The 18346-nt window shown below is 42.5% G+C and overlaps 1 protein-coding gene across 5 annotated transcripts in view; it reads left to right on the plus strand.

Moving 5' to 3' along the window:
* SLC22A1 (solute carrier family 22 (organic cation transporter), member 1) overlaps nucleotides 1-15046 on the plus strand; it is a 34682-nt gene extending 19636 nt beyond the window's left edge. For 3 of the 5 annotated variants that reach the window (XM_012646837.1, XM_012646838.1, XM_012646836.1), the window contains 4 exons: nucleotides 1063-1171; nucleotides 11168-11280; nucleotides 12292-12391; nucleotides 14494-15046. In XM_012646837.1, coding sequence (XP_012502291.1) covers nucleotides 1063-1171; nucleotides 11168-11280; nucleotides 12292-12391; nucleotides 14494-14560 — 389 coding nt within the window. In that variant the 3' untranslated portion in view covers nucleotides 14561-15046. Of the gene's footprint in view, nucleotides 1-1062; nucleotides 1172-2360; nucleotides 2552-11167; nucleotides 11281-12291; nucleotides 12392-13221; nucleotides 13317-14493 lie in introns of those variants that run through there. The other 2 variants (XM_012646839.1, XM_012646840.1) reach the window with 2 other exon arrangements.
* Nucleotides 15047-18346: the final 3300 nt, after the last annotated feature.

An 18346-nucleotide genomic window follows, 5' to 3' on the forward strand; every position in this document is an offset into this window, starting at 1 on the left:
GTCAGGGCTGCGGTTCGTCCCCAGCAGTGCTCTCGCCAGATGAAAGACCGGTGCGCAAGGAGCTCCCCTGGAGCACCTGAAAGAGCCCCTTTGTCTTTCAGCAGGTAAAAGGGGTGTGGTCCTTCACGGAAGGCTCAGTGCGGGTTCTCCGCCAGGCCGGAGGGCCGCAGGCGGCCAGAGGGACCGTGTTGCACCCATGGGTGAGCGAGTTCCACTATCTCTTGGAACCTCATGCTGGCCGAGTGACATGAATCAAGATTCCTGTATGTAGCCCATGTCTGGGGACAAGTGTCGAGATGACATAATGTCTGTGAGGCCTTTTTACTGAGCTGGCATCTCACAAGGCCACTTGCATTTTAGTGTTGGGGTAACCACGTAAAGCAGGTGACAGTGGCTACCGAGGATCTGTGGTTCCTTCTGGTTAAACCCAATTCGTTGGTCAGCCCCCAGGAGGGGGCTCCTCCTGGACCTTCAGGTGATGGAGAACCCCACCGCAGCCTGCCAGGGTGAGACAAAGCTTACAGCCCTAATTCTCAGTCTCTGAGACCATTATGAAAGACGTTTCAGTTAAAAATGTGTTGGAAACAAACATTAGATTGAGAATTAGAAATTTGTTCCATTAGTTTGGGAACTAGTGCCTAAAGGAACTACATTTATTGAGTGCCTGTGTGTTCCAGGCACCGTGCTGGCAGTGGTCACCACTACATAATAATCGAAAAGCCAACTTTATAATTCTGTGATGACAGTGGACATTTGACAGGCAATGTTTCTAAGTCTCATGGCAACCTATGAACTGGATATAATTATTCCCATTTTAGAGCTCAGGAAACCAAGCTGAGATTCAAAAAGCTCGTTCTTTCTTCTGCAAAATAGAGTCTTCTCAAACGTGTCCAGAAATCTCTCAGGACTCAGTTTACTGACTCCAAAATGAAAAGGTTAGATAAAGCAACGTTTCAGCCCCGCCAGCTCTAGCAGTCCAAGTAGAACCCACCAGGGCTTCTTGAAGTAGCTCAGGGAACAGAGCCCCCGCCCACTGACACACCCTCTCCGTGTCCCTTCCAGACCTGCACTGGTTGAAAATCACGGTGGCTTGTGTTGGCCGAATGGGAGTCACCATTGTGCTCCAAATGCTCTGCCTAGTGAATGCCGAGCTGTACCCCACGTTCATCAGGTGAGTGCACGAAAGGCGTCGTCAGGTGAGCCAGGCTCTGCAGGGACCGGCATTTCCAAAACGTTTCCCCAAGATGCTCCAAGGGCTGGTTGATCAGTTTGGACGTCAAGCGGCATTGTTAGGAACTCATGCTCAGAGAGATGGGGTTGGACCTCAAAGAGGGGTCCACTCCTAATTATAGCAGGAAATGTGAAATGATAGAAGGGCGGGTTGCGCTCTGCAGAGAGGACAAGTGCCAGAAAGGAGGCAGCTGGCACGGAGAAGGGAGCACGGGACAGGGAGGCCGGAGACCTGAGTCCGAATCCTGTCCTTAGCACTAACTAGTTGTGTACACTCCAGCAGCTTCTCTGACACCTCTGGGCCCCCTTTTCTTCAACAGCTGCCCTGTGCAGTGATGCACGGAGCATTTCCAGACCGGTGATTTGGTTTAGCCCTTAAATTGGTTCCTGAGCATGATCATCCCATTTTATAAACGAGGGAGCTGAGGGCTAGAGAGGGACAGAGACAGTGCAAGGGTCGCACCGCTAGAAAGCGGCCGGGCTGGGGCCAGAACCACACCTTTCTGACCGAAGCCTGTGCTTTTTCCATTGCGGCACATTTCTGTTCTGTGAACTGAGGAACTTGGAAAACAATTGCGATAAAATAACACATATATTTACCATCGTAACCACTTTTACGTGCACAGTTCGGTAGTGTTAAGTCCCCTCGTGTTGCTGTGCAGCCAGTCTCCAGAAGTCTTCTCATCGCGCAGAACTGAAACTCTGTAGCCGTGAAACAACTCCCAGCCGCTCCACCCTCCAGCCCCGGGCAGCCGCCTTCTACTTTCTGTCTCTGTAACTTCGGTTACTCTGAGAACCTCATATAAGTGGAATCACACAGTACTGGCCTTTGTATGACTGGCTTATTTCACTTAGCATAATGTCCTCAAGGTTCATGCATGCTGTAGCACGTGTCAGAATTTTATACTTTTTTTAAGGCTGAATAATATTCCATTGTGTATATATATACACCATGTTTTGTTTATCCATTCCTCTGTCAATGATACTTGCGTTGTTTTCACCTTTGGCTGTTGTGAATAGTATTGCTACGAACATGGGTACACAAATATCTCTTCACGACTCTGTTTTCAATTCTTTGGGGTACGTGCCAGAAGCGAAATGATAAGATCACAATGTAATTCTATTTTCAGTGTTTTGCGGAACTGCCGTGATGTTTTCCATAGAGGCCGCACCATTTCACGTTTCTACCAACAGTTCACAAGGGTCTCAATCGCTCCACATCCTCCCAGCACTCACCATTTCTGTTTGGCAGACACCACCCTAGCGGGCGTGCTCCCCTAGCTCACCGTGGTTTGATCTCCCTAGCGATGCCATGACGGTGAGCAGCTTTTCACGTGCTCTTGGGTCATTGTCTATCTTTCTGGAGAATGTCTGCTCAAGTCCTTTTCTCATATTTGAATTGTTTTTCTGTTTGTTTGTTCATTGTTGTTGAGTTGTAGGATTGCTTTATATAGTCTGGATATCAGCCCCTTATCAGAAACATGATTTGCAAACATTTTCTTCGATTCCATAGGTTGCCTTTTTATTTTGTTGATTGTATCCCTTGATGCACAGAAGTTTTGATTTTGATGAAGTCCAATTTATCTCTATTTACTTGTGTTGCTTGTCCTTTTGGTGCTGAAGAACTTACTTTTTTAAAGTCAGGTTTATCGAGGTTCAATTTACACAGAATAAAATTCACTGTTTCTAAAATGTAGTTTTGTGAGTTATGACAACATATAGTCAGTTAACCACCACCACAATCAAAACAGAGAATCTTTCCATCACCCCCAAAGGTTTTTCATGTCTCTCTGCAGTCAATCCCTTTCTCCCCACCTACAGCCTCTGGAAAACACTAATCCGATTTCTGTCCCGATAGTTTTACCTTTCCCAGAGTGGCTTGTAAATGGAATAATATGGCACGTAGCCTTTTGTGTTTGGCTTCTTTCCCTTAGCGTAATGGGATTCATCTGCCTTGTTGCATCTATCAATGTTCATTCCTTGTTATTGCTCACTAGTTCATTCCAATGTGTGAATGTACCAGTTCATTTATCCCAGGAGTGGGGAACCTGTGGCCTTAAGGCCACATGTGGCCTAGGTCTGTAAGTATGGCCTTTTGACTGAATCCAAATTTTACAGAACAAATCCTTTTATTTTTATTAATACGTTTTTGTTCATCTTTTGTGTTCTTATTTTATTTTTAAATGAATGTATTCAAAATGCCAAAAAATAAAATAAATTTTGATGAAATAATCCTCCCAAATTTGCCAGCACAATTAGAGAATTAGGAAGCCATAGGGGCTAAATTGACAGCTGCTACGCTCATGATTTAGTTCTAACTTCCCCCACCTGGCTGGCGCCACTACCGCACGAGGCTGGTTGGTGAGAGTTTATGGGGGTCGAGTGCGCCAGTCTGTTATCAGCTTTTGACAATGGTGCACTGTGCTTCTGCTGGAAGTGGAATTTGTGAATAGTTTCACAGCTCGACAGTATTTTTTAAGTCTGTCTGCTTAACACCCATCACGTCAAAGAAGACCAAGAGAACTCTAAGGGAAGAAAATAGATTTTTTAATGAGGATTGCAATATTATTGAGTTACTGCTAAAGATAAGATGATTTGCTTGCTTTATGATACTACAATATTAACATAAAGAAATTCAGTGCTTATTAGCATTATAACACTCATAAGGACGAAAAATATTTTAAATTAGAGGGAGAGGCGCAAAAGGTTGTATTGCAGAAATTAAAAGATGAAAAGCAAAACAAAGACAGTTCTTTCAAGCAGCAGTAAGACCTGGAAATACTGCCACTGAAGCAACTTATAAAGTAGGTTATTTTTCAGGAGAAAAGGGAAGCCATTCAGTGATGTAGAAACTGTGAAAGAATGCATTGTTGAAGTTGTAGGATGCTTAGACCCTGATAAGGTTTAAAAGTACAAACAACCGCCTCTTTTAAGGAGGCAGTTTTAACCGTAACAGATTGGCAGCATGAATTAGCCTTCAACTTACCAGAACAACTTCATGCAACACTTCAAAAGGAAAATATATATTATTCAATCTCTTTGGATGAATCAACTGATACTACTGACTCGACACAGGTTTTATACTTCATTCAGATCATAGCAGAAGATTTTCTTTGCTATGATGAGTTACTCACTTTGGGCACTCTTGTGAACAGAACACGGGGAATAGATATCCTCAATGACTTTCAAGATAAATGTAGTGAAGTTGGAATGAATTTGGTAAATTTAGTGAGTGCGTGTACAGATGGTGCACCTTCCATGACAGGAAAACATGAAAGGTTTATTGCCTAGATAAAAAAAAAGTATTAACAGATCCAGATGCTCTCATTTTTTTCATTGTATCTTGCATCAGCAAAATCTCTGTGCTACAGCTACTATGTTAAGTGACACTTTGCAACAAGTTATAAGTATTTTAACTGTTTTCATGCAAATGCAATATGGTATCCTCAGTTTTGTAACATGCTAAAGTTAAATGATGAGATATTCAGTGTGGATTTGCTGTATCATCCCAAAGTGCATTGGCTATTGCAGGGAGAGGTGTTAGCCAAAATTTTATCTCTGTGAGAACAGATAAAATTTTCATCCAAAATTTTATGAAGAACAGAATCAGCAATGTAAATTACTGAAAGAAGATTTCTATAGGAATGTAGCATTTCTGTGTGATATCATGTCAAATCAAAATGACTCGAATATTTCTTTGCAAGGCAAAACTAAGTCTATATATGATATGTGGCAAAAAATCCAAGCATTTCAAAAAAAGCTATTTTTTTTCAAAACACTTTTTCTTCAAAAGGAAATTTTGGGTGAACATTTTCCCCAGTTAGCAAAGGTCATTGATTAGCAGGATGATATATGAAAATCATTTGAAGAATACGCAGCTGTTACAGACCTATTCAATGGAGAATACAAGGAAAGGTTCACTAACTTTGAGAATCATGACATCACACTCAAATTAGCATTTCAGCCTCAACTAGTTGATGTCACCAAGGCAGAACTACAGATGGAATTGATTGAGCTTTCAGTGGATGACATTTTAAAGTCATTGTTTGATGCTAAGAAAGATCCCATTGAAATATGGAAAAATGCAGTAGAATGCCCACGCCTTTGGCAACATGCCCCAAAAAATGCTTTCTTGCTTTTCAACCACTATTGCTGTGAGTCTACATTCTCTTACCTAACTCAAATCAAGACACCCTTAAGATCACAAATGACTGATACCCATGTAGAAGATCAACTGTAACTGCAGACCTCCATGCTGCCACCAAATAATCAAATGCTTTCCAACAAAAAGCAGATACAACAAAGTCACTAAAAAGGTTAGTTAACTTTAAAATTAACAAATAGTTTTCATTTTTTGAAATTATTAAGTACATAGTTATATTTTTACAAAATAATGTATATTTTTCATATATCTAACTGAAGTTTCTTGAATGTGGCCTTATTTGATTACAGCTAAATGAATGCAGGCTTCCAACATGAAAAGTTTCCCCACCCCTGGTTTATTCTTTTACCACTTAAGGTATGTTTGGACTGCTTCCAGTTTGGAGTGATTATGATACAGCTGTTATAAATGTTCAGGTATAAATCTTTGAGTGGACACATGTTTTCATTTCTGTTGGGTAAAAACTTAGGAGTAGGATTGCTGCGTCACATGGTAAGTGTGTTTTTAACTCTATGAGCAAAGTCAAACGGTTTCCAAAGTGGCTGTACTAGTCCGTCTTCCCGCCGGCCACACTAGAGAGATCCAGGTGCTCCACATCCTCACTGGCGTTTGGGATTGGTGGCTTTTTAAAAGTTGTTCTGGGAGGTAGTAGTATTTTTGTGACCTTACTTTTTCATAGTTACTAATATCATTTGGTGTCTTTGCAAGTACTTATTGCCTTCTATCTTAGAAGACTTAGTTTTAATGAAGATTATTTTAATTATAAAAGTAACCACTTTATTTCAATTTTAAAAATTGCCCTTACCTTAACCTGACCTTTGTTAGAATTTTGCATATTACCTTAAACTCCTTTTTTCCTCAGTATAAATGGTTTCTCCTCCCTTTGTCATCATATCCATGGTTTCTAAGAACTATCCCAGCTGCCCAGTCTCATCTCACACCTGCATGGCTCTGAGCTCCTCGGCAAGCCAGAGACACGAGCGTGACCCCAGTTCTCTCTTTCCTGCCTATTCCTTCATTAAAGGCCATGTCTTAGACTCTCATTTGCAAAAAGTTGCTTGGACTGAGTACAAGGAGGTGAAAGCAAATTAAAGAAAAAACTTTCTATATTTGGCAGTTCTGAGCCCAGAGTCTAAAATAGCCAGGCCAAACAATTCCCTTGTCATGGCCACTGGACCCAAGAGACTCACTCAAAATGTAAACTGTCAAAGCTACTGAATGCCTGGTTCTCTATGGAGAAAGGCCAAACTCTCATTCCTATATAAAAACAATTGTCAATCATTTAAAAATATCTCAAAGATTATGTTTCCTATGAACCTTTCCCAAAAAAGCTGTTAGAGAAAAAAAATTCAATGAACACAGTGATGAATGGAGTTATGTATCAAAATTATTGGTGATAATCATTGAATTTGAGACTAAAAGGAATGCCATTACAAAACAGAATGTAAATGTCACAAACTTGACAATAAAGAAATATTATAACTAACCAAGATTGAAAAGAGAAGAGAGAGGGAATGTTGGAGATGGTATAATACACTGATTCCCTTAAAAAAGCATATCATTGGAAACTATGTTACATAATATGGGTATATTTTAAGATATTAATATAAAGGCAAACTCTAAAAATAATGATATAATCAACTACAATCAGGGAATGGAGGAAATGGTTTGAGGAGGAAGTAGAAATATATTAATTTTATAATTTGTCATCACAGGAAATTAATCAATGCTATCTGAAGGAATAGAATATTAATTGTATTATATGAAGTTGTAAAGGTAGTCCTTCAGATAAAATATAACCCTTCCAAATTATCAGGAAAAAATACACATAACCAAGACATTGAAAAAGAAAAGACACCAGAAGCAATAAAAATCGAGACATAAAAGCTAATGATAGAATTAAGGCCAAACATTTCTGACATTTCTCAGCTCCTCTACTGGAAAAAAAATGGACGACGATTCCCCGATTTGATTATAAAGCAAAACCTAACAATATGTTACATACTTGCAGTACAACTTTTCCTCAGAAACATTAAAAAGAAAAGAAGGCACAAAAGCATGTTAAGGAAATGCAAACAAAAATATGACAAGAATCAAAATCTTATCAAAATTGAATGTATGGAAAAAAATGTAATGACAAGGAAGGCCCTAAATAATGATAAAGAAGAAATCTACAATGGTTTCAAAGGGGAATTTTATGAAACATTTAATAAACAGAAAATTCCAGTGATATTCAAATTGCTCTAAAGCATAGGCAAAGGAGGAAAGTTTTCAAGATTTTAAAATAAAGTTAGCATGATATCAGTACCAAAAAACAACAAAGATAAAAGAAATAAGAAAACTATAGACCAATATTATTTAAGAATATTGATTTTAAATTCTTAATAATATATCATCAAATGGTGAAGCACATTGAAATAATAATATACCATGTCTAAGATGAGTTACTCTAGGAGTGCAAAGATAGCTCAATATTAGAGAATCTAATAGTGTAATTCATGTTAATAAATCAAAAGAGAAAACTCATACTATTATCTCCATAGATACTGAAAGGCATTCAATTAAATTCAAACTCTATTCTTGTTTTAAAATTTTCTAAGAGATGATATAGCCAATTAAGATGAGGTCAGGGAGGGAGGGATTGGGAAGGAAATATAAACTTATAAGCACTTGTTGCAGGGAGTAAGAAATTATGCAAATGGTTGCAACAGTATAAGCTTAAAAATAAGACTCAAAAGGATAGATATTTTCCTGATTTATTGTTCCTCATTTCACCATGTTTTCAAAACAAAGCTTAAGATTATTTTTAGGAATACAAAATTCAGCACTGAAGAAGGTAAAATTTACAATGTCTGGCATGCAATCAAAAATTACCAGGCATATAAAGAAGCAGGAAAAGAGAACCTATCTCAAGAAGAACAATAAATCCATTCACACTGACTCAGAAGTGACACAGATGATAGAATGAGTGAACAGGATATTAGAACAGTTATTACACGTGTATTCTCTATGATCAAGAACCTAGAGGAAAGATTGAACACGTTAAGTATAGACATGGGAAATATTTTTCAAACATCCCAAATTAAACTGCTAGAGATGAAAATACAATATTTGAGATGAAAACTATACCACATGAGTTAATAGCAGATTCAGTGTTATAGAAGAAAAGATTAGTAAACATGAAGACAGCAGTAGAAACTATTAAGAATGACACAGAGAATCAGTGAGCTGTGGGATAATTCCAGTACACGTAATTGGAGTCTGTAAAGGAGAGTAGAAGAAGTTGACAGGGAGACAGAAAAAATATTTGAAGAAATAATGGCCAAACTTTCTTCAAATTTGATGAAAACTACGTATGTACAGATTGAAGAATCTCAATAGCTCCCGGCCACAAATGCATCAAGAAAGGCACATTATAAAAATATTAAAAAGCATTCAGAGAAAAAGACACATCACCAACAGGAGCAAAGATAAGAAATGACAGCAAATTTCTCATTGGAAATGATGCAAACAAGAAGATGGTAGAACAACTTTTTCAAAGTACCGGAAAAAAAAAAAAAAAAAAAACCAAGAAAAAACCTTCCAACTTAGAATTCTTGGCCCAGCAAAAATATCTTTCAAAAACAGGTAGAAAATAAAGACTTTTTCAAACATACAAAACCTGAAAGAATTTATTATCAGCAAACCTGCATTCCAGAAAATATTAGTCTTTCAAGTCTTTTAGAAGGAAGGAAAACAATATCAGATGGAAATATGGATTGATACACAGAAAAATATGAAGAGCACTAAAAATGGTAACTACAAGGGTAAATAGAAATATTTTTTTTTTTTCTGTTTATTTACTGTAGAAGACAATGAACTGTTTTAAGCAGGGATTGGCAAACTTTTTATGTAATGGGCCAGATAGTAAATGTTTTAGGCTCTGTGGGTCACATATGGTCTCTGTTGCATATTTTTCTTTCTTTTTAAGAAAACCCTTTAAACATGTAAAAACCATTCTTAATTCAAAGGCCATAACAGTGCTGGATCTGGCCTGAGGGCTGTAGTTTGCAAACCAAAGCAAATATAATAATGTGTTGTACAAAGGCTGGGGGGGTGGAGAAATGTAAATGAACTACTGTAAGGTTCACATACAATCCATGAATGTTCTAATATCACTTGAAGGTAGACTGTGATGAGTTTAAGGTGTGCACTGTAGACCTAAAGCAAAAATTAAAAAATTAAAAAAACTTAATGAAGAGTTATAGCTATTAAGTCATCAAAGAAGATAAAATGGAATCACTTAAAATACTCAATTTATAAGAAGGCAGAAAAAGAGGAAAAGGGTAACAAAGGACAAATGAAACAAAAAGAAAATAAATAGCAAGATGATATATTTAAACCCAATCATATCAGTAATAATAAAAAATATAAATGGTCTAAACACCCCAGTTAAAAGGCAGAAATTGTCAGATTGGACAAAAAAGTGAGACCCAACTACTACATACCATCTATGTGAAACTCACTTTAAATATAAGGGGAAAGATAATTTAAAAGTAAAAGAATGAAAAAGGATATTCCATACTAACATGAATCAAAAGAAAGTTAGAAAGGCTATATTCATATCAGACAGTAAATTTCAGAGCAAAGAATATTCCTAAGGATAAGGAGGGGCATTTCAAGTAGATGGTTTCTCTACATGCTTCCCTTCTAGCTTTCTTTGTCCTCCATTCCTTAACATCCCCTGTTTACCCTTCCTTAACCCTTCACACATATCCGGTTCCCTGGTGGAAGTTCTTTCCCTTCCAGCTCTTAACACCTGCTCTGAGCATCCCTAGCAACTCATCAGGTGGAAAAAGTGACTGATCACAGTTTAAATCTCATTCTCCCAGGAACATTCTCCTCTCAACGGAGACAAAAACTTTCAGCCACAGAAAAGAAACTTTAAGTTAGAATCTCAACAATCAGCCCTGTCTTCCTCAACTCCGAATTCAGCACCAGAGTGTCCTCATCAACACTGTAGATCCCCTCTGCCCCCATGGTACCAGTGCTAGAAGCTAGAATTCAGTTTTTTCCTTGGGAACGTATACTTAAGGCCTGTTACCTTGTGCCTGTTACCTGGTGCAACACATCTTTTCTCTGAGTTACATGCACATGGAACCACATTCCTTGACACTTATGGCTTAACCGAGAGCTCCAATGACAGACCCTTCATTGTAATTACTCCCCTTCCTTTCCGTTTTTCCCACAAATATCCTCTGAGGGTCACTTGCTGGCTATCGAGCTGATGACTTGGTCAGTCAGTCTCTGGGGCAGATTAGTCAAGATTTCCCTCCTGGCTTGGCCCCCCTCCCAGAATCCTAGGGCTGAGAGGAGCCCAGATCCTGCTAGAACCAGGCACCCCCAGACACTCGGCTTTCCTCACGGGTGAGGACAGATCATGGCCCTGGGACAGCAGCGAGGTAAATGTGAGACATAGAGCAGGTAGCACGTGCTGCTGTTATCTTCCTCAGGCTTGTAGCAATCCTTCAGGAATTATATACCTGAGAGCTCAATATTTGGACATGTAATTAACGAGAGGCAGGCTCTCTTCAGTCGCATGGGCAGCGGGCAGCTCTAGCCCATTACCTCCTCTCAGGACCATGTCGGCTAGTCCCCACGGCTCCTCCGGGGTGCTGAGCCCTGGACACCCACAGCAAGCCACAGTGTGGGCACCATGTCTGCTCTAGGACCAGTTGACATTTGGAAAAGTGAATCACAGATATGTAACCATTTTTGTCCTCTGTATTTTGTCAGAAACCTTGGAATGATGGTGTGTTCCTCCCTGTGTGATGTCGGTGGGATCATCACTCCCTTCGTGGTCTTCAGGCTGATGGAGATGTGGCAAGACTTGCCCCTTGCTGTGTTTGGTAAGGCTTCGTGGAGCAGTTATTCCTCTTTCCAGCCTGGCAGTGGGCTCAGTGACGGGTCCAGTGTGAGAACTCAGTAGCTATTTGCTGAGTGAAGGGAATGGTACCCCTCAGCCGGTTTACAGAAGGCAAGGATGGTGTGTGCTCTTCAGTTGTCTCCTGGCTCCTTCTGTCTTGCTTCATGGGAAAGATAAGATGCCACTCCTAGGAGGTAGGACAGAGATTTACATCCTATGACTCCAGAATCCAATAATTCACCCTACAGGATAGAATATGAGACATATTTTGGCTTAGTTTCTGCTTTCTTATGAATTTGATCACCAACTCTTATTCATTTAACATGTAATTGCTGGAGTCTTGAAGGTACTAAATTTTCACCCCTCTTCTGCATCCAGATCTTAACAATCAGGAACAGACATGATGAGACAAATGAGAATCAAAGTTCTGTATCAGCTTCGTTATTGATGGAGTTGGATTAGAGAAGGAAGAGGTCACTCTTACCTCTCTCTCCAGACCTGGGCCAGGGGACCTCCAAGACCCTGCTTACCCACTTGGTGGAAGGCAAAAATGGCTGATTACGTGCAGAGACCTGCCATGCCTGGGCACAGGTGAATGCAAGCGGGGGCGGGAAGAGAGCGGGGAGAGAAAGAAAGAAAGGAAGGAGGAGGGAGAGAGGGAAGTGGAAGGAAAGAGTAATAATGCCCATGTGTATGTACTGACTGTGCCCTGTATCTAATCATATGTGTACATACCTGCATCAGCATGTCCCCTGATACTTAAGCATCAGTTTCTAGGGAACTTTATACTTCTATAGCAGTAACATGAAGGATACTCTGGCATTTCCTCAGTTATCCTATTGTTTTAGTTTTCTTTTCTAAGTGTTCCTGGCAACCTTTTTTTAAAAACTAGCATCTCTCTCACCTGTGCTGTCTAGCAGTAATCATTTCTGTGATGGGGTTGGCATATTGGCTGTGTTCTAATGACTACATTTGCACCCTGTTTCCTCTGAAGCGGCGTTGGGCCTGGCTGCCGGGGGAATGACGCTGCTTCTTCCGGAGACCAAGGGGGTCGCTTTGCCAGAGACCATCGAGGATGCTGAGAAACTGCAGAGGTGAAGCCCTCCAGTGCTCGGGACTCTGGGGGGGGGGGGTCCGTGTCAGACGCACCCTCTGAAGGGGTCACAATATCACCCCATGTCCTCCATTTCCTCTATCCAGGGTTTAGAAGAAATTTATTTGTGTCTTTTTTTTTTTCACTCCCAGAACTTCTATAAGGGAAACAAAACAAAATAGCCATTGACCTTACATAAGGAAAAAATGGAGAGCATGAATATGCGTTTTTAGTTGACAGTTATCTGTTCTAAACGGCGTGGCAGAGGACCATGTTGACTGCAGGGCCACCAAGATCCCCAGCTCACCCCAAGATTAATAACTCTGAGTTGGGAGCATTTTAAAATCGATCTTCTGTCCTCTAGCAATTGTTGGCTCAGATTCTTTAGTGATTTTCTTCACAAAATTCTTATGACAGAGAGCGTGCTATACTGGAGTTTCAGATTCTACTATTCAAGGAATTAAAAAAGAAAAGGAAGGAAAAGTGCTTGGTGAGGTGTTTCTCAGGTCCTTTCACAGACTCAGTTCTACAGATTCCACGGCAAGGACCCGGGTGTCCCGTGGAGCAGACAGAGAGGAGTCTGTGGAGTGATAAAGGCCTGAGTTCGAAACTGGATGTGGTCACGCCGCGTCAGGAATGCCATCGAACCCTGCAGAGCCTTAATTCCAAGCCTGCACGATAGCCACAATAATACTTACTTTAGAGAGTTGCTGTGAAAATTCAATGAGATTAAGTAGGTGACAGTGACCAATTCATTGCCTGGCACATAATAGGTATTTAATAAATCTCATATTTTCTCCACTCTTCTTGCAAATTGTGCAATTTCCTCAGTGAGTGTCAAAACTTAGTGGGCAGAAGGATCACAGAGGGCACTTGCTGACGTGCAGATCCCCAGGTCATCCTGCTTTTGACTGAGGACGTGCAAGGTGAGGCCAGGTGAGGCCAGTTACTAAGCTGTGCCAACAATGCCCACGGCAGAGAGGGGCTCTGTAAAACTCACTCGGAGAAATTCTGGATGTCTTGGTACTGAAAAGGGGCAAATACTCTATTTTAACTGAAATCACATTTTCTAGTTGCTAAGGATTTCCTTCTTTTTGGTCCCCAGTGGCAGAAATACAGAGCTAATACCTTATTATCTGATTTAAATATGTTTCATTATAGTTTGTTAACAGCACTTGGTCATCTTGGAGATGTCCTGTTGAATCACTTCACTCTGTTGTCACAACCGTTCCTGCCCTGCCAGGGAGGTGCGCAGGCTCCGAGCCCCACCCTCCCATTCACCCTCTGTTCTCCAGTCCTCTTTGTACTTTACAATAATCACTTATTTCCTTGTCTGTCTCCTCCACTATACTAATTCTACAAATAGTAGCCACAGTCTGCCACCGGAGAGACTGTTCAATTACTCCTGCCCTACTTTCAGTAGAAAACATCAGGGAATGGGAGTGATTGTAACTCTAACTAAGCTTTACGGAGTGTTGACCGTGTGTGGTTATTCTCACCTAATCCTCCCAAAACATCGTGTGCCAGCTGCTGTGGTTACGTGCCCATTCTGCAGGTGAAGGAAGTAATGACAGGTGCCCCAAATCACCAGATTCCAAGCGGAATGCCGACCCCTGTGCTCTGGGGGTTGTAGCCTCTTCCAGCAAAGGGCTGGCTGGTACGTATCTCAGGCTGCGGGGCCACAGGGCCTCTGCTGCCACTGCTCAGCCCTGCCCTCCATCGGAAAAGCAGCACAGACAATACATAAAGGGATGGGTGTGTCTGGAGTCCAGTAAAATTTTAAAATTTCATTTATGAACATTGAAATTTGAATTTCATCTAATTCTTTTAAGGTCATGGAATATTTTCATTTTTATTTTTTCCAACTATTTCAAAATATAGACAACCATTCTTAGCTCATGAGCTGTACAGAAACAGGCCGTGAGCCCGATCTGGCTCCTGGGCCGTAGCTTGCAAGCCGCTTCTCTTCTTTAGTGCTTGCTGGCCTTGCTTTCTTTTTGTTTTGAGATTTATTCGTGCATAAGACTTTGCACCAGTTTATCAACACACACTGACTGCTTATTTATTTCTCTTAAGTTCGATTCGTATTTTTGGTTGCTACAGGAAAGCAAAACCCAAAGAAAAGACGACTTACTTTGAGATCCAAACATCAGAAGGCCCAGGCAACTGAGAGAGACGCTTTACTGGGGATGGAATGTACGAGGGACGGAGATAGAGTTACCCTCTGCGGAGATCCTTGGAAGCCCTCACCTCTCTGTGTCCATCCTCATACCTGCCTGCCCCACATCAGGCCAAGTCCTAAGGAATTGTTTGCATGGGCTTTGTCTCTTACTTTTTTTCTTACTTTCAAGTCCCCCGAAGCCCTGGTGACCTTTCATCTGTTCACTCATGCTAGTGAGAATGATTGGTACTCTTGGGACCAGGTACAAAATTATCTGAAGTATTTTGAAGATCACTACTGCTTTTCTAGAATAAGTATTGTTTTATTTACTCTCTGAAACAAAATGCCTTTGCATTTGAAGGTATCTGTGTTGGCAAAAGCATATCAACATGTAGATTGTTTGGGGAGTAGCTGGCCCTCCATACCCATGGGTTCCACATTTGTGGATTCAACCAACCACCGATCAAAAATGTTCAGAATAAAAGGACGGTTGTGTCTGTATTGAACATGTGTAGACTTTTTTCTTTGTCATTATTCCCTAAACAATATAGCATAACAGCTATTTACATAGTGTTTACATTGTGTCAGTATCATAAGTAATCTAGTGACTATTTAAAGTATACAGATGTGAGTAACTAATGTGCAAATACCACACCATTTTATATGAGGGACGTGAGCATCTGTGGATTTCAGTATTTGAGGGGGGTCCTGGGACCAAGCCCCCAGGGATAACGAGAGATGACTGTACTTGGTTTTCAATACGGTGGCTTTGCCAGCAAACCGTGTCCTGGTCACATTTACATACATACAGTGGAATAAACATGATTCTCATTGGAAGACCAGAGGCACCATGACCATTTTAGGGAATATTCCAGGAATATTTTATTCTATCTCACTCATGGTTTGGGTTCTTATTGGTGACTCTAGAAGGTGAACTCGTATGCCAACTGTGAGATATCACAGTAAATATGTCAAAAAGACATCACTTGACTATCAGGTATGTGCTTCTTAAACCCTGTGCAGTGATTTTGTTACTGGAGAACACAAAAAACTTTATTTTAAAATTCCTTTACCTGTGAAGCAATCCACAAAGATAACGTAGTAGCCAGTCTTCAGAGCACAACCAGGGAAAAAAATTTTCTCATGCATATTGGAAGCCTGAGAAACACGCATGGTTGTGTTATCAACATTTCTGGCCTGATCTAGCTAAGATCAGCGATGGCCACAGGCCGCAGGGACTTGAGGCCATGGCAGTTGGTACTGAGCAGCACTTTAAAAATGGACATTGCTGCTTGGAAACCTCAATCTTTGCCCTTGGCCAAAAAACAGGGTGGGGAGAGGACCCTGTCTTCCTAATTCTCGATAGCAGAGTGAAACTAGCACTTCACTTTTCAGCTTCTTTGCGGCAAAGCCCTTACCCGGTACCTTACACTTTCTGACCGTGATGATTGTACTCTTTACTGTTAACAAATATGGAAAGTATGAGCTTTGAATCATATTTTTCAAATGTGCATTAAAAATGTCCTCTAATCTTTCTTAGAATCCTTCCGCAGAGGGCTCTAAGCAAAGAAGGGCCGTCATTAAAAACAAGCACCACTGCTTCCCGCCGGCTTCTCGCTGCCGTGTGGACACAGGAAGAGACGGGAGTGTGTGCTGCTCCTGTGGGAGGAGGCACGGCCACGCTAGAACCGAGAACGCACGGCGGCGCAGGTCGCATGAGGTTTGTCCCAACAGCCAGGAAGTGGGTCTGAGGGCGCAGCTTCCTCCCGGGGGTATCTGCACGTGCCCTCCCGAGGCAAGGAGGGTTATTCCAGGGAACCAGTTTTCGAATGGCGCCCGATGGAAATAAAGTGTATTTTAATGTCACCTGCTGTGTCACAAAGGTGACAGTGGTGATCCTGCCCTTCCTGCCTTCCTCATTGCTGCTGTGATGAAGCCAAAGTCAACCTCGGTGCAGTGTCAGGGTGTCCGTCTGGCAGTGTGAACGCAGCAGTAAGCTGGTCGGGGCGCAGTCGGTGTCTACAGGCTTGGGAAGGCTGGTAGGTGTGGCAAAGGCATCAGGAAACACAGAAAGGTCCTGGAAGGGGCTTGCTGCCAGGAGCCTCCCCCGCCCCCGGGGGCAGCGCCGTGGACTGAGCGCCCTCAGCAGGCACAGGGAGTGGGTGGGAGGGGAGCAGGACCCACCCTGTAAGCAGATGGAGGGATTTGAAGGACCCAACAATCACCTCCTCACTCCTGCCCCAGACATTTCCTTCAGCACCTGGAATTCAACCTGCAGAGACTTCTTCGTGTAGGTCTTGAGAGGGAGGACGTGAAGTCCCCTGTGGGCAGCAGGTGACGGGCGTGGGGGCTGCAGGCCAGGCAGGGGCAGGACGGGGTGGCAGCCGGGGCCTGGAGGTCCAGGAGAAGTGTCTGAGGGGGCGTGGAACTCTGAGGGAAACCGGGCCGGGAAGGGCAGGGTGCCCGTCTAAATCCAACGTCTGCAGCCGTCAGGGTGTGTCTGTGGTGGTCACAGGTTGTAGGCTGTTTTTGGAAGACTTGGGACAGTAAAAGACTGTCTATTTGGCTACACCCCTGGCTGATGTGCCTTGAAGGTAATGTCACTCCAGTTCCTGGCCAGCCAAATTCCCAAAGCAAGGAGCCCCACATCGGGGATCATGTTCCTCTGGAAATCTTTCCTGCTGGTGGCAAAACCGTAGACGTCCCAAGTCCATCATCACCCACGTCGTCTGGAATCTCAGGAGCTTTCTTTGCCAGGTGGGCAGTGCTCAGGGAGACAAGTGGATGACATGAAGCCCCAAATTTCCAGTCTCCCTTAATTGGCGGGTTCCAGGTGGCCCGTTGGTGGTCACCTGGGGAATTCCTGGCCGCAATCAGCGACACCAGAAAGCAGTTTGGCTTGGCTGCAGAAAGGGAGGTCCCGTGACATTTCTACGATATCTTTCTGAGAATACGGCGTTCGTGAGGCGCTCCCGCACCCGCCTCGGCCACTCTGTTCTGTTTGGCTTTGGGCCCCGGTCCTGCCGGGCCGACTTTAACGGCACAGGGCTGCGGGAAGTTCTCCACGACTACTCCTAAACTGCAGTTCACCCGACTCCTACGTTTTGATTTTTTTTTTTTTAATTTAAAAATACCAAGAAACATGAAAAAAGTAAAAGTCACTTCAAATCCCTCCACTTAAATAATTCCTTGGAGGAAGAATGAAGGCCGGTCAGTGCTCCACTCCCTGGGAGTCGCTGTGGGCAGCGTGGTGAGCTTCCGTCCCCTCCCCTGCCAGTGCAGCCGTAGGCATGAGTATGTGTCGGGATGGCCCTCCAAAGCGCCAAGAACATGTGTGCCCCGCACTCTTCCTTTAACCCCTATTCAGGCTGCTACACAGCAGCAACCATCGTCCTGGGCCGGGTGGTCACAGGAGAGCAAGACACAGGACGCAGACCCTGGCATTAGGTGGCAGGCTGCCATTGCAGAGACTCAGAACATAAGGAAAGGGCGTGTCTCCTGTCAACAGAGGAGACAGAATTGCTCTGGGCCGGGCAGCCAGTAAAGAGTGCAGAGAGAAGCTAGAGTTTGTGCTGCTTTCTGAGAAGGGGCCCTGGCCTGGCCTGCGCCCTGACTGCGCATTAGCTCCTAAGCAGTGCATTAGTCTGAGCTAAATGGGCCTGTGAATAACCAAAATCTCTAAAATATCGGGGGCTTAAACAAGATAAAGTTTATTTCTTTCTCGTAATCAGAAATTTCAAAGGATATCAGCGCAGAGCTTGTCCAGGGTGCCGAAACGACAGGCCCAGGTACCTG

The sequence above is a fragment of the Propithecus coquereli genome, unplaced genomic scaffold, assembly GCF_000956105.1.
Source record: "Propithecus coquereli isolate 6110/MARCELLA unplaced genomic scaffold, Pcoq_1.0 Scaffold25, whole genome shotgun sequence".
Lineage (NCBI taxonomy): Eukaryota > Metazoa > Chordata > Mammalia > Primates > Indriidae > Propithecus > Propithecus coquereli.